Raw genomic sequence first — 17,398 nt, forward strand, 5'->3', positions numbered from 1 at the left:
TGTGCCCATGTGCACTGCTCTGATGGGTGTAGGAACAGGTGACTGTGTAACTGAGCAGCAAGGAGAGGGTACCGCAGGTAGGGGAAGTGGAGCTTTGAACAGGCAGGCATATGTATGGTCCATCAGATCATTAGGCCAGGGAGTGAGATGCTCAGGATCCAGGGTTTGTGACACGTGACTGATGTCCAGCGCGTGGCCACCTCCATCCGAAGGTGCTTCCGGACAATTGTTGGGCATAGTAAATGGCTCCATCTCATCAGCCAGTCCTTGCTGCCAGCGGAGAGTCTGTTGCCGCAGCCAGTCCAGTCTCCTCACGGGAAACATGAGATGAGATAAGAAATACAGAATGCACTCCATTAAAACGTTACAAAAGCGAAAGTGACCGTTAAGACGGTAGGTTTCAGCACATGTACTGCCTGCACACAGGAACTCACAACAGGGACTGGAGAACATGCGGTGGCTCAGACAATGGAACTGTTTTCAGAGCAGCTTACAACAGGGACTGGAGAACATGCGGTGGCCCAGACAATGGAAATGTTTTCAAAGCAACTTACAAAGGCAGAGCAACTTACCTTGGAACAATCTCCTGTGTCAAATAAAAATGAAGCAAGTCTCCAAAACGAATAAAAAATTCAGATAAAATGCAAGAAAATGCCCGACGAAACCTCTGCACCTTCCACTATCAAAAAGTCGCGCCGAAGATTTGACTCATGCGCAGAGGCCAACCTGGCGCGTTGCCCGAGAAAGACGACGTAACGCGATGACGTCATCTGCGCATGCGCAAAACTGGCAGGGCAAGCCGGACCGCAGCGCATGCGCAGAGATCAGGAGACCGTGTGCGCATGTGCGTAACGCGTCATCTGCGCATGCGCAAAGCGGTCCTGGCAAGCCGGACCGCAGCGCATGCGCAGAGGGCATGAGACCGTCTGCGCATGTGCGCACCACGGCGCATCCTGATGACGTTGGCGATGACGTAGCGTTGTCATGAATTACTTTGTTAATTTATAAGTCGGTTTCCCAGGGGAGAACCTTTCCTCATCACCTCCACAACTCCATAAAGGACAAAGGGTGGGAAGGTGTTAGAAGCCCTAGGCAGTCCTGGGAGAGAAAGGAAAGCAGGAGACACAGGGGGCTTCCTCCAGCCAAAAGGGAAGGGGCTGTGAGCAAGACTGAGACCCGGAGACCTGTGTGCTTCCATTGTAATAAAGCAGGACATTTAAGAGCTGACTGCTGGAAACTAAAGGGTAAACCAGTAGGGTTAATCAGGGCACACCTGCGAACCTGATGGAAAGCACAGGAGAACAAGCTGTGGCTTTAACTGCAGTAAGAGTGAGACCCAGGAAGCTTACGGCTGCAAGTGCAGGAAACTTTAATCAGATTCCTGAGAGTTATCAAGGTTTTGTGTCTGAAGGGAAAGTAATCCCATATCCCTCGAGTGGGGCAAGCAAGCCCATCGTAATTCTCAGGGACACAGGGGCCACTAGATCCCTTTTACTGGGATAAGGACTGACTTTTCCCCAGAGAGCACAGTGAACACCAAAATGGTGGTGACTGATATTGGAGGGCAGTATATGCCTGTACCCGTACATCGGGTGCACCTAGAGTGCGACCTAGTTTTGGGACCAGTGACCATAGCGATTTTCCCTAGTTTGTCTGTGGATAGGGTTGACCTGCTCCTAGGTAATGATCTGGCGGGGGTGAAGATGGTAGCCCGCCCCCCCTCAGTAGTGAAAGAAAGACCGCAGGAGATCAGAGATACAGGACAGTGGCAGAGACGGTCCCCTGCAGTTTCCCTGAATGTGTAGTGGATCCAGAGGAGACTGCATTGACACTGCTGGCAGCTAACCATGAGGTCTGTCTGTCCGAGACTTTCTTTGGAATGTTAGGAGACCCAGGGAATGAATTAAATGGATTTTCCCTAGCAGAGGCTCAGTGAGCCGACCCAGTATTGCGAGAGTTAGCACAGGCTGCCCAGTCTGAACGTGAAGCAGAGGGAGTTGTGACTGCTACTATTTAAAGAATGAGGTACTGATGAAGAAATGGAGTTCTCCTCACAGACCTGAGAGCAAGGAATGGAGTGTACTTCACCAGTTAGTGGTGCCACAGAGGTACCGGACAGAAATATTAAGAAGGACCAACGCGACTACAGTGGCTGTACATGCTGATATACAAAAAAACAAATCCTGCATAAGACAACAGTTTGACTGACCAAAACTCCACAAAGATGTGGTGGAGTACTGCAAGAGTTGCCACATGTGCCGCGTTGTGGGGAAACCCCAGCCAACAGTGAAACCTGCACCCCTAACTCCTGTACTGGTGTTAAGAGTATCCTCCAGCAGAAGGCTGGTGAACTGTAAGGGACCCCTGCCGAAAACAAAAGGGGACAGGCAGGCACAAGGCTGGAAAACAGTTAGGCAATGAAGGGGAAAAGTGACCAAGAGGACAGGTTAAAGGAACTCTGGGAGGAATCCTGGATGAAACCCCCTACTGTCCAGTCAGCCGACACTGAAAAATGTGAAAAGTTAGACCCCACATCCTCCTACATAAATGCAGACACAAGAAGCACCCCACCAGAGTTGCTAACAGCATTTACAGGAACCTGCAGAGACAAAGAAAGACCTCTAGGGGGCAGAGAAACCAGGAGGGTGATGTTTCACCTAGTCAAAGTGCCGCAAGGGAGCACAGTAGAGTCTGCACAAATACCTGCAAGCAGGAGTGTCCCAGAGAACAAAGGGGAGATTAACAAAGAATCCTCCCCAACTGTCAGAGAAAAAGCAAACCACCCATCCCCTGAAGTCAAAATCCTTTGCATGACTCAGCAAAGCACTGAAAAAAAGAGTTCAGGATAGACCTGCCCACTACTAATTCTCCTGGGGAAAAAAATTACCTCAGCAGGAACAAAGGCCCAGGCAATCATGGCAATGGCAAACTGAATCATATGTTTATTGGGACGCCAAAAAGGGAGCAATTAAAGCAGGACTGGCACCTAGAAAACTCTGGCAATTTTAATAAGCTTTAGGATATATGAATGAATGGAAACGAATGAGAGAAATGTATGTTTTTTCTGTGCCTTACATTTTTCTCAACCTTTTAATGAAATGCGCGTTTTCTCAAATCGCATTTAATTCACCTGGGTGTTGAGGTGTCATGCAAGCCCCCAATGCCAAGAATGAGGCACATTAATTTCAGAACATGGACATTAAATTTCAAATTGCTGCTGGGAAAAAGAGAAGGCCTGTTACAAGAATTACCAGACCTTGGCTGAAAAAAAAATTTACATATTAGCAGACAGTGCTTGTAGACAAAGGAGCTATTCCCTGCTCCAATTCAATCCACAAACAGACATGGTCAGACCAGTTAGTTACATGACTAACTGGCTGTTGCACAGTTTTGAACTGAGAGCCTGAAAGAAAGCTGTTTGCTCCTGGATTGAAAAGACCTCTCCTGGCTGGCTTGCCACAGCCTCTCCTGTCTGCTCCCATCTCTTTCTCACAACTGAATCCACTGAAGACACATAAACCCCAAGAGAGAAAAGCCTCCTACAGTGAACAAGGTTTAAGAAGAATACTGGGCCCCAATGAAAAGCAAGACCTACCTACAGTCAAGGACTCTACAGTGAGCTCGAAGAACCGTAACAACAACTCTTCAGAGATTGCCTCAAACCTTTCCACTTTATTTTTCTTCTGCTCTTTTTGTCCCTATCTGCATGTGTGTATCACATATGCATGCTAGCGTGGGACGTGGCATGTATCCGTAGGTGTCAACCGAATTAGAGTTTAAGTTTAATAAATTTCACTTTTCTTCTTTAAACCTGAGAAAACCTGTTTTGCTGTTTTTTTTGCCTTATAATTGGAAAGCAGTGAACAAGGATTCACCAAGGGGAAGCTAAAAACAGTGTGTTTAAAAATAAGACCCTGTTACAGTAAGACCAGATGAAAGCTGAAAGGGAACCCTAGACCTCTTTCTCACCTGGTCGTAACAATAGAGACACAATTCGGGTGTGTTTGGACCCAAGATGTTTGAGTCATGAACTTAAGAGGTGTTCACATAAAATTACGATTTTGGAAGAATTAAACTCAAGATTTGCTGGAGCAAAGTTTTTCTCCAAATTAGATGCAAAACATGTTTATTGGTTTGTGCATTTATCAGAAGGATCACAGGAACTAAACATGTTTCGAACAGCATTTGGAAGGTATTGCTTCCAGAGAGTACTGTTTGGCTTATCTGTAAGTCAAGATCAATTCCAGCAACATATGGACAGTATTGCCGAAAATGTTCCAGGTTGTGTATGCGTGGCAGATGACATTGCAGTCATGGGTGCCACTAAGGAAGGGTATGATCAAAATCTTAATGTGTTGATGGAAATGGCTGGACGAGAAGGTCTGGTTTTTAAACAGCAAAAAGTGCGAAATATGAACATACGAATTAGGAGCAGGAGTAGGCCACTCGACCCCACGAGTCTGCTCTGCCATTCAATAAGTTCGTGGCTGAACTGATTACTCCACATTTACACCTACCTCCAATAAGATTCCACCTCCTTGCATATCAAGAATCTATCTACCTCTGCCTTAAAAATATTCAAAGATTCTGCTTCCACTGCCTTTTGAGGAAGAGAATTCTAAAGATTCATGACCCTCTGAGAGAAAAAAATTCTCCTCATTTCTGTCTTAAATGGGCAACGCTTTATTTTTAAACAGTGACCCCTAGTTCAAGATTCTCCCACAAGGGGAAACATCCTTTCCACATCCACCCTGTGAAGACCCCTCAGGATCTTATATGTTTCACTCAAGTCGCCTCTTACTCTTCTAAACTCCAGAAGATACAAGCTTGTCCAACCTTTCCTCATCTGACAACCTGCCTATTCCAGGTATTAGTCTAGTAAACCTTCTCTGAACTGCTTCCAATGCATTCACATCCTCCCTTAAATAAGGAGACCAGTGCTGTACACAGTACTCCAAATGTGGTCTCACCATTACCCTGTATAGCTGAAGCATAACATATAAGACAACATATGTCAGCCAAGAGCGACGTCTCAACACATTCTATCTTCGCTGTCTCCAGAGAATCCTTGGCATCAGGTGGCAGGACCATATCTCCAACGCAGAAGTCCTAGAAGTCGTACATCCCCAGCATGTATGCCCTACTCAGCCAGCGGCACTTGAGATCGCTTGGCCATGTGAACCGCATGGAATATGGCAGCATCCCCAAGGACGTATTGTACAGTGAGCTCTTCACTGGTATCAGACCCACCGGCCATCCATGTCTCTGCTTTAAAGACATTTGCAAACGCGACATGAAGTCCTGCGACATTGACCACAAGTTGTGGGAGCCAGTTGCCAGCGATCGCCAGAGCTGGTGGACAGCTACAAAGGCGTGGCTGAAGAGTGGCGAGTCGAAGAGACTCAGCAGTTGGCAGGAAAAGAGACAGAAGTGTAAGGAGAGAGCCAACTGTGTTACAGCCCCCACAACCAACTTCACGTGCAGTACCTGTGGAAGAGTCTGTCACTCTAGAATTGGCCTTTATAGCCACTCCAGGCACTGCTCCACAAACCACTGACCACCTCTTGGCGCTTACCCATTGTCTCTCGAGACAAGGAGGCCAAAAAGGAAAAAGGGAATCTCCCTACATTTGTATTCCATTACCCTCATGATAAACAATAACATTCTATTAGCTTTCCTAATTACGTGCTGTACCTGCATACTATCCTTTTGCGATTCATGCACTAGGACACCCCGATCCCTCTGCATCTCAGTGCTCTGCAATCTCTCACCATTTTGATAATATGCTTCCTTTTTATTCTTCCTGCCAAAGTGGAGAATTTCGCACTTTTCCACATTATATTCCACTTGCCAGGTCTTTGCCCACTCACTTAACCTATCTATATCCCTTTGTAGCCTCCTTATGTCCTCTTCACAAGTTACTTTCCTACCTATCTTTGTGTCATCAGCAAATTTAGCAACAATACCTTCGGTCCCTTCTTCTAAGTCATTTATATAAATTGTAAAAAGTTGAGGCCCCAGCACAGATTCCTGTGGTATGCCACTTGTTACATCTTGCCAACCAGAAAATGACCCATTTGTGCCTACTTTCTGTTCCCTGTTAGCTAACCAATCTTCTATCCATGTCAATATGTTACCCCCTACACCATGAACTTTTATTTTCTGCAATAACCTTTGATGTGGCACCTTATCAAATGCCTTCTGGAAATCTAAGTACAATACATCCACTGGTTCCACTTTATCTACAGCACATGTAACTCCCTGAAAGAACTCCAATAAATTGGTTAAACATGATTTCCCTTTCACAAAACCATGTTGACTCTGCCTGATTACCTTGAATTTTTCTAAATGCCCTGCTATAACATCTATAAGAATATCTTCTAACATTTTGCCTAATATAGATGTTAAGCTAGCTGGCCTGCAGTTTCCTGCTTTCTTTCTCCCTCCCTTTTTGAACAAAGGAGTTACATTTGCTATTTTCCAATCTAATGGAACCTTCCCCAAATCCAGGGAATTTTGGAAAATTAAAACTAACGCATCAACTATCTCACCAGCCGCTTCTTTTAACACCCAAGGCTAAAGTCCATCAGGACCCGGGGACTTGTCAGCCCGCAGCTCCAACAATTTGTTCAGTACCACTTCCCTGGTGATTGTAATTTTCGTGAGTTCCTCCCTCCCTTCTATTTCCTTACTTCAAATATGAGAGTAAACTAGCGAGAAACATAAAAACAGACTGTAAAATCTTCTATGGGCATGTAAAAGGAAAAGATAAGCAAAAACAAATGTAGGTCTGTTACAAGCAGAGTCAGGAGAATTTATCATGAGGAATAAGGAGGAAAATACTAAAAACCTCCCAGAAATAATGGAGAATCAAGGGACTGGTGTAAACGAGGAACGGCAAGATATTAATATTAGCAATGAAGATACTAGAGAAATTAATGGGACTTAAAATTGATAAATCCCATGAACCTGATGATCAATATCCCAGAATGCTTAAAGAGGTGGCTGTAGAGATAGTAGACGCATTGGTGATCATCTTTCAAAATTCTATAGACTCTGGAATGGTTCCTGCAGATTGGAAGGTGGCAATTGTAACCCCACTATTTAAGAGAGGAGGGAGAGAGAAAATGGGGAACTACAGACCTGTTAGTCTAACATCAGTTGTAGGGGAAATGCTAGAATCTATAATAAAGGATGTGATAACAGGACACTTAGAAAATAACGGTAGGATTAGGCAGTGTCAACATGGATTTATGAAAGGCAAATCATGTTTAACAAACCTGTTGGAGTTTTTTGAGGATGTAACTAGCAGAATAGATCAGGGGGAACCGGTGGATGTGGTATATTTAGATTTTCAGAAAGCTTTTGATAAGGTCCCACACAAGAGGTTAGTAAACAAAATTAGAACACATGGGATTGGGGGTAATACATTAACATGGATTGAGAACTGGTTAACAGACAGAAAACAGAGAGTAGGAATAAATGGGTAATTTTTAGGTTGGCAGGCTGTGACAGGTGGGGTACAGCAAGGATCAGTGTTTGGGCTCCAGCTATTCGCAATCTATATCAATGATTTGGATGTGGGGATTAAATGTAAGATTTTCAAGTTTACTGATGATACAAAACTAGGTGGAAGTGTGAGTTGTGAGGAGGATGCAAATACCCTTCAAGGGGATTTGGAGAGGCTAAGCGAGTGGGCAAAAATTTGGCTGATGGAAAACAATGTGGAGACATATGAGGTTACCCACTTTGGGAGAGAAAAACAGAAATACAGAGTATTTCTTAAACGGTGAGAGGTTGTTAAGTGTTGAACCTCAAAGGGACTTGGGTGTCCTTGTTCATGAGGCACTGAAAGCTAACGTGCAGGTACAGTGAGCAATCATGAAGGCAAATATTATCTTGGTCTTTATTACAAGAGGATTTGAGTATAGGAGTTACTGCAATTATATAGAGCCTTGGTGAGACTGCACCTGGAGTATTGTGTGCAGTTTTGGTCTCCTTACCTAACGAAAGATATACTCACCAAACTAATTCCTGGGATGGACGGATTGTCCTATGAGGAAAGATTAAATAGACTGGGCCTCTATTCTCTGGAATTTAGAAGAATGAGAGGTGATCTCATTCAAACATACAAAATTCTTACACAGCTCAAAGTGTAGATGCAGGAAGGATGTTTCCCCTGGCTGGGGAGTCTAGAACCAGGGGACACAGTCTCAGAATAATAGGCAGGCCACTTAGCACTGAGATTCTTCATCAGAGGGTGGTGAATCTTTGGAATTCTCTGCTCCAGAGGGCTGTGGAGGGTCAGTCGTTGAGTATAATCAATACTGAGATTGATAGATTTCTACATATTGAAAACATCAAGGGATACGGGGATAGTGCAGGAAAATGGTGTTGAAGTAGAAGATCAGCCATGATCTCATTGAATGGCGGAGCAGGCTCGAAAGGCTGAATGGCCTACTCCTGCTCTTATTTCTTATGTTCTTGTATGTTCTAATCCAGCAAAATAGAAGACATACAAAATATGCCTACACCCCAAGACCGAGAGGATTTGCAACAATGTCTAGGGTTATTCAATTTCTTAGTACCCTATATACCCAACTTTGCCGAGAGAGCATTGTCATTGAGAGAACTGCTAAGAAAAGATTTTGCATTTGTGTGGCAAAAGGACAATCAACATGTAATTGAATCACTTAAACAATCATTATCAGAGAAGACAAGTCTTCTTCAATACTACAACCCAAAAAAGGAAACATTCTTGGACGTCAATGCATCACAGAAAGAACTAGGAACTTGCCTTATACAGGAAGGAAAACGAATAAAGTTTGGTTCAAAGAGTCTCTCAACAATGCAAGCCAATTACTCAAACATAGAGCATGAGACACTTGCTCTAATGTTTGGCATTGTGAGGTTCCACACGTACCTTTTTGGTAAGCAGATCATTGTGGAAGTGGATCACAAACCATTAGAAATGATGTGGCATAAACCTCTGACAAGTGCGCCACTTAGATTGCAAAGGTTACCAATCAAAATCCAAGGGTATGACAGCCAAGTCCATTATAAGCCAGGGAACGGGATGGTCACATCGGACACATTGAGCTGACTGTCAAATCTGAAGAAAGCAGCAGATATTTCATTAGACTTACAAGTTGACAGTATGGACATAGAGATCGAAGACGTACTTAACATTGATTTGATGAGCTTTGGACAGCACAAGTGCAACCAGCTTAGAGAAGAAACAGCCAAAGATCCACTGCTTGAAGGCATTGTGGTGAGTTATTGTCGATGGTTGGCCTGATACAATACAGGTGGTTCGAGACAACCTAAGATCCTTTTGAACATATTGGTGGGGGGGGGGGGGTACTTAGATATCTCAAGAGGAGTAATATTTAAAGGAAGACAGGTGCTGATTCCTGAATCTCTTTGTCAGGATATATTGTCGCAATTGTACCAGGGCCACATGGCCATCAAGCAAACAAGACCCCTGAAGACAAAAACTGTGTACTGGCCTGGGATTAACTGCAATATCGAGAGAGCTGAGAGGATGTGCAAGGCATACCAAGCACATCAGCCAAAGCAGCACAGGGAACCACTACACCCTCACGAGGTCCCATCACATCCCTGTTTGAAGATTGCAACAGATCTGTTCACCATTCGTCATGATGATTTCCTCTTAATCATAGATTACTTTCAAAATTCCCAATCATCAGACAGTTGAGAGATGCATCGAGCACATCTGTAGTGAATATGATGAATGCTATATTTAGTCTTTTCGGTACACCGGAAGAGATTGTATTAGATAATGGTCCACAATATACAAGCAAACCATTTCAGTATCTATGTGCCAAGAGGAGCATAAACTATGTAATAGCCTCTCCAATGGTCTTACCAACAGAATGGTTTGTACGGTTAAATCGCTTATTGTGAAGTTTGGGGAAACAGAGCAAGATTTCCAGATTGTTATGTTGCATTTATGGGCAACACAATTAGACATGGGATTACCATCACCAGCTGAAATTATGTTCAGAAGGCAGATCAAAACGACACTCCCGAGTCATCATCTGTCCAGGCTTACATCAGTGCAGTACTGGAGAAGCAGGAGAAGATGAAGTGTACATATGATCGGCATGCAAGTGTGGAATTGCTTAGTTTACACGTGGGGCAAAAACGTTTGAGCTATTCACCCAAAAAAGGAACCTGGTTCTCCGCAGAGGTATCTAAGGTTTGCAGCAAGCCAAGATCTTACAAAGTCACAACACCTAATGGAGAGATGTTGAGGAGGAACAGATGTCAACTAAGGGAATTGTCCAACTGCATCTTATCCAATACTCCAAAAGCAGCATGAACATGTTCGCGGGTGAGGTTTGAGAGTATAAAATTGTGGAAGACCACTGTGAAGACAACCAGCTCAATGCTAATGTGCAGGATACCGATATGTCTATGTCACCAAGTCAAGAACACCACAGTGATGATTCTAGATCTTGGAGGAGTTTTACGATTATGAGGTCTGGGCATTTGGTAAACCACCTATACATTTTAGGGACTCTTAGATGATGGATGGATGTCTAACTTTTATGTAAACCATGTTCACAGTTATCCTGTTATGTTATATGATTTATTCTTATTGTGTAATGGTCTACTTAAGGAAAAAGGGGGATGCTGTGATATTGCTTTAAAGGAATATGTAAAAAGTGAGTGTGCATCATTACTGCAGGAAGTGATGTCATGACACAGCAGTAGGAGTTGTGTTGATTCTGAGTGTGATGTGCTTAAAGAGTTCTCTTGTAAATGTGTGTATAGTATTGTGAGTCTTCAATAAAAAGAACCCAAAGTATTTGTCACCATTCATCATTGTGCAATTGGTAAATTTGTGTGAAGAACCCAGTAACCCAACAGGTACCTTATCCTTTCTTACTCATTTCCAGTCATTATCCTGTATTGGAGGCCCTTGTTGTAGACAGCCTCTACTATAACTATGTGTTATTACTCTCAATTACTCTTTACGTTGTTACCCTATGTTGTGAAACTCCATTGTTAATAATTCTTTTCTTTAATTATTGTGTTATTTTCTAACTTCTATCCGTGCCTAATGCCTTCTGTTACGATAAACAAGACCGTTTGCAATACTAATATATAAACACATAGAATCATTTTATGACATCCCTCTTTAACTATTTTAAAAGAGCGTTAACATCTTTAAAATAGGTGGGTTAATGCCTTATGTAAAATAGCAAACAAGGAATGCTATTCAAACAGGCATGATGGGCCAGCTGGCTTTGTTTGGTAAACTTAAAGCTAAACATTAGTGTCCTAATATTACAGTACTTTCTAGTCCCATCTTTATTAATCCTGAATTATTGTTAGATAATTGTAATTCTTTGCTATTATCCTCTTTATAATTCTTTGAAGTCATTATCCTCTGCAGTTATTCTGTATCTGTTGTATGTTTGTGTGTACCCACTGCTATTGTTCCCTTATAATTATTACCATTTATACTTACTCTTCTATTTAATTCTGGGTTTTTTTCTTATCACATTCTGTGGCTGTTGCATCTTTTTTTTTGTATTTACTACACATTCATCCAAGACCAGGACGATGACAGGAAATTATGCTCTGACCTTTACCTGTAAGGAACCTGGATGAAACCAATTCAGGATGTCTCAGTTCTGTTCTTAGTGGGAAGGGATCCCCAATCCAAAATATGCCACCAAATTGACACTTAATTGTCATTAAATAGGCAACCTTGTAGAGGGGCAAAAGAATAGCCAGTGTGAAAGCTATCACCCTGGCACAGAACTGGGTTTGCTACTAAGGTTGCAGTTACTAAGGGGTTGGGACTGATTGCTTTAGTGGAAACTTTACTGTGCATGTAACAATGACACACCTGACCTGGGAGTGCTTGAAGCAGACACTTAAGTGTCTGAAATCAAAGGGTTCCATTCTGCCAATGCGCTCCCTCTCTAATTATTACTTTCTGATATTATTGCACTCACTAACTACCCCAATTTTATACTAACTTCTCTTGTTATGGTTCTCTGTATTTCTCCATTGTTACTCTTAGTTTGTCACTCTCTAATTTTGTTGCTCTCTATATTTCATAGCATCCATTATTAGTCTCTGGTAACTTTTTTGTACATAAAACCACTAAAACCATCAGATCGAGGAGTTTCCATTTCATGCTGCCAACTCTTTATTATTTTGTGTATGTTTTTACACTCTAATTCTCCTTGTTGCTCAAATCAGCGATTGGCTTTTGTATTTACTTCCCTCTGTGGTACTCTGTTATTCTTTGTTGTTGCTCTTTTCTGTGTTAACTGTATTGTTACTCCGTTCTGGTGTTACTATCCTGTCTTTATTCTCTGCTATAATTACTCTCCTCGTTATTATCTTCTGTTAGTCTCTGTTACTCTGAGGTTATTCTCTTTTGTTGCTTTGCCATTATTCTCTTTTATTCTACTATGTTCTTATCTCATTAGGTTATTAATCTCTCTCATTTTAACCCTCTATTATTATTGTCAGGTACATGTTGCAATTTTTACTTTGTCTTTCTCCTTGCCATGGCTGTCCTTTGCTTTAATTGTCTCAGGTTATAAACTCTCTCTATCATATTGTTCTTTGTAATCATTATCTTTTCTTATCATCATGTTGCTATCCTAACATTACCCTCTTTTGTATTGTTTTAAATCTTCTGCTCTTATCTACTTTTATTTTTCTTCTCTGTTGTTTCCGACTGTTGCTGTTAGTATTAATGCTTTAGTTATCTAAAGCTGGAGGCAGCCCTGTATAATAAACAAGCTGGTGGCAATGACATCTACTGAAACATCAAAATCCTTCAGAGACACAGGGCTGAATTTTATGGGCCCCCTAGGGACAAGACTGGAGGCGGGGTGGCCCATAAAATTGCGGCGGAAGGCAGAGGGTGGAATGCCCATCACCTTCCTGACACCTTCCAATTTATTCCAGGGTGGGGAAGGCCAAGGACAGCCTTCCCGCCCCAGGCTAATTGAGGCCCTTAAGTGTTCTAAGTAAGGAGTGGCCCAGCACCATGAGGAGATGCCGCCACGTAAAACCTAGTGGCCTCCTAGAGGGGTCGGGGTTCCTCCTTTGGGGGTAATACAGGGTCCCCCATCCCCCTACCCCGATGGTGATTGCTGACTACTTGGGGAAAAAACCCACCCCCATGCACACCAACCCCCAATCCCACCCCCACCCCATCGTTAGGGCCTGCCTGACTGGTCTCACTTACCTCTCTTGGGGTCTCCGACGTTTTCAGTGCTGCAGTGGCTACTGCTCCCAGTGGCGCTGCTGGTACTAGAGAGCCGCTGGCCGCCTGCTTGGAGGCAAGAGCTCATCCCTCAAAGGGATGGTGCCGCTGACAGCAGGCAGTTAATTGCCTGCCCACCATGGAATTGCAACAGGGGTCCAACGGAGGGTTGAAGTGGGGTCTATCCTGCACTACCCCCTGACCCCCCCAACACCACCCCCCTCCCCCCCCCCCCCCCCACAACCTTCCGATCCACCACTGGGGCTTCTTTTGCCAGAAGAAAATGCAGCCCACAGATCTGGATTTACTCCCTGAATTTTATTTTTTCATGGGATGTGGGTGCTGCTGGCAAGGCCTGCATTTATTGACCATCCCTTATTGCTTTAATTTTGGCCAGCACGGCAAATAATAGGGGGAATTGCGGCTGGGAGAGCTGCCACCAAATTCCTGTCCCTGAATGTAACTGCTGGAATTTTCCTCTGCCACCCTTGGGGGCGAATCTTATGACCCTCATCCAGTGCCCACTCCACCACTTCCCTCCATTTATGCCAATGTTCTGCCTCCCAGGAAGATTGTGTTCAAGAGGAACTTACCATTAGGTGGCTGGAGACTTTTAAGAAGTTCTATTTGAATGGGTCTTCTACTTCCAGTTCTTGCTCATCACAATTGTTTGTAGCATCTGGGGAGACTCCTCATTTGTCCCCAATTGTTTGCCTGCCCCTATAATCAGCTGCAATAAGTGCATTAAAATACCACAGTTTTATACAAATGTATTGACAGACACATGAAAAATAGTGCACAGAGGGAATTAGCCATATTTCTCAGTTACTTGTATATTTTTCTGGGAATTTTCAAATGCCTAGCAGTACAGTGTTGGATATCTGTACTGGTTATTCAAATACATTGAGATTTCTTTCCCTTTTCTGTCCTTCAGTTGGATACACAATGAACGATCTGATATTTGAATGGGATAAAACTGCTGCTGTACAGGTAGCTGACGGATTAACGTTACCACAGTTTATTCTCAAAGAGGAAAAGGATTTGAGATACTGCACAAAGCACTACAATACAGGTCAGTGTTGTAACTAGTATCATTGCCATCATGATACTGTGGAAGACACTACAATATAGGTCAGTGGCATAGTCAAAGTTATCTTCACAACAATAGTGCATAAACCTTTAACCTCCTGGCTCAATTTTTTTCTGTTCTAAGCACATTGTGAACAATAGGTTTTACCTGTCCAAATTAATAAGTTGATACTATTTTCTGTTGCTACTTTTAATTTTTTTCCCCATTGATAATCTTCCATGCTGTGATGTAACTTACCCATGGGACATGGAATCCAGTGGGGGAAAAAAGGTAAATGACGTGCCCTTAATCATCATTCAGCATTGCTTGAGTAAAGATATTCTGTATCTGTTATATTACTGTCCTTTGTTTTGGCACTCGGGTTGATGGAGAGTACTTTATCAGTAGGGCAAGCACAGCATCCTCTGGATTTTTACACTTGCCACATGTGCTGCAATTTGCTAACTAAATATCGCAAGTTGATACAGAAGGTCCCAGAGTCAACAAAAGTGCTGTTATCTATGTGAAATTGAGTGATAAATCACTCACTGTGCCAATTCATTTGCTCTACTTATAGGCCGATGGATTTGTGGGAATAGGGGATGTGATGTTCACAGTAGTTGCTTCTTGTGTATACACGTTTTTAGCAAATCCGAGTCTTTGTTGTCTTCTATACATGGTTATTTAAATCCTTTCCTTTTAATTTGACACATACTAGAAGAGGCATTGGTTTATTTTAACATCTCCATACAGTAAATCATATGTTCAGTGTTCAGTTCCATTCGCTACTACTCAAATAATTAAATAGTCCATGCCTGCATGCAGAAAGACCTGGATAACATTCATGTAAGAGCTGATAAATGGCAAGTAACGTGCCAGCCAATGATCATCTTCAACAAAAGAGAATCTAACTACCTCCCCTTAACATTTAACAGCATCACCATCATCATCATCAAATCCCCCACCATCAACATCATGGCAGTCACCATTGACCAGAAATTTAACTGGACCAGCCACATGAATATGGTGTCTACAAGACCAGAACTGAGGCTGGGAATTCTGCAGCAAGTAACTCATCTCCTGACTTCCCAAGGCCTTTCCACCATCTACAAGGCACAGGAGTGTAATGGAATACTCTCCACATGCCTGGATGAGTGCATCTCCAACAACACGCGAGAAGCTCAACACCATCCAGGGGAGAGCAACCTGCTTGTTTGGCAGCCCATCCACCACCTTAGCCATCTGCTCCCTCCATCTCCGGCAGACTGTGGCTGCATAACTTGCCAAGGCTTCTTTGGCAGCACCTCTCAAGCCAGCCGCCTCTACCATCTAGAAGGACAAAGGCAGCAGGAGCATAAGAACGCCAAGGCCTCCAAGTTCCCCTCCAAGTTGCACATCATCCTGAGCTGGAAATGTATTGCCATTCCTTAATGGCTCACCACCACCTTCTCAAAAGCAATTAGCGATGGACAATAAATGCTGGCCTTGCCAACAACGCCCACATCTGTAACTGAATTTTTAAAAAAGGGCATTAATAAATAGCACTTGAACATAATACTTGACTTGAGCAGGATGACAGAGATATGAATGAGAGTTGATGTTGAATTTAAAGAGGTAGTTTGCCAATTTCACATTACCGTTGGGGAGCCTTGCTTGCTTGAAGTGCACACTGTGCATGATTTGTTTTGGCCATTATCAATCATCAGAAATTCATGGGAAGCACATCTCCAGATTTCGAAGATGTGCGAGAAGCAAAAAGTCAGGATGTTACTCCTTAGAAACTGAGCAAAGATATAATCACTTGATGAATTATAGAATCATACAGCAGAGAAGGAGGCTCTTCAGCAGATCCTACCTGTGCTGCCACTTTTCCCCTAGTCGTGCGAATCTTTCTATTTGTGGTATCTATTCAGTTCCCTTTTGAAAGTTACTATTGAATGTGCTTCCACTGCCCTTTCTGGCACTGCATTCTGGATCATAACTCACTGCGCAAAAAAATCTCCTCTATGATTCTTTTACTAGTTATCTTGAATCTGTGTTCTCTGGTTACCAACTTTACTGCCAGTGGAAAAAGTTTCTGTGAAACACAATGACTGTTCCTTGTAAAGATGTAGACTGTTTGGAGACTTCATTGATATTTTTTAGTATTTTAACCATTCTAAATCATGTAACTTTTGTGTCCCACTTCAGGGAAATTTACTTGTATAGAGGCACGTTTCCACCTGGAGAGACAGATGGGTTACTACCTAATCCAGATGTATATCCCAAGCCTCCTCATTGTTATCCTGTCCTGGGTCTCCTTCTGGATTAACATGGATGCAGCACCAGCACGTGTTGGTCTGGGAATTACCACTGTGCTTACCATGACTACTCAGAGTTCAGGATCCCGAGCATCACTACCAAAGGTAACATAGTGAAAGGTACCACAAGTTAAGGGAGTAACGGAGTGGACTTGCATAGCATCAAAACACTTAAGTAAGAGTTCAAAGGAGCAGCATAACTCAGCAATTTTATGTGTAGTTTTAAAGTCTTGTTCTGTCAGGGATTATATATCATATGTATATAGTGCGTGTGTATGTAAGTGGACACATGTTTTATATACACATATGTTAATAATTGAGCAGTAATATTTCCAATAATTCACAAGAAGGCATTTAACAAATAAAGCTGTTAAAGAGGATTTTGTGTCTCGGTACAAGATTACAGATTACCTGGATTGAAAACTATTTAAACAGAGCAGAGAACTTGAAGGTACAATAAAAAGTTAACAAAATCTCAAGCACAGTTAGAAATTAGAAGAATCTTTTTACACAGGATAATGAATATGTAGTGCAGACTACCAAGGTTAATTGTTACCTTGAAAAATAAATTAGATTAATACATACTGAGAAAGGGGATTGAAAGTTATATAGATATTATATAAATATAGATATTATTATAGATAGCACAAAAGAGTAATAAATGGAAATGCTCTATCTGGGATGTACTAACCAATGGTGTTCCACAGAGAATTTGCTAGTGCCTATAGGCAGATGACAAGCAGAAAAAAGATAGCAAATATTTTG

The 17,398-nt window shown here is 42.6% G+C and overlaps 1 protein-coding gene across 1 annotated transcript in view; it reads left to right on the top strand.

The window, feature by feature from the left end:
* The window catches only part of glra1 (glycine receptor, alpha 1), a 156,549-nt gene that overhangs the window by 71,307 nt on the left and 67,844 nt on the right, over positions 1–17,398 (top strand). The window contains exons 6-7 of the mRNA XM_068043036.1: positions 14,199–14,336; positions 16,524–16,738. Of these exons, the coding sequence (XP_067899137.1) occupies positions 14,199–14,336; positions 16,524–16,738 (353 nt within the window). The remainder of the gene's footprint in view (positions 1–14,198; positions 14,337–16,523; positions 16,739–17,398) is intronic.

The sequence above is a fragment of the Heterodontus francisci genome, chromosome 12 (genome assembly GCF_036365525.1).
Source record: "Heterodontus francisci isolate sHetFra1 chromosome 12, sHetFra1.hap1, whole genome shotgun sequence".
Classification (NCBI taxonomy): domain Eukaryota; kingdom Metazoa; phylum Chordata; class Chondrichthyes; order Heterodontiformes; family Heterodontidae; genus Heterodontus; species Heterodontus francisci.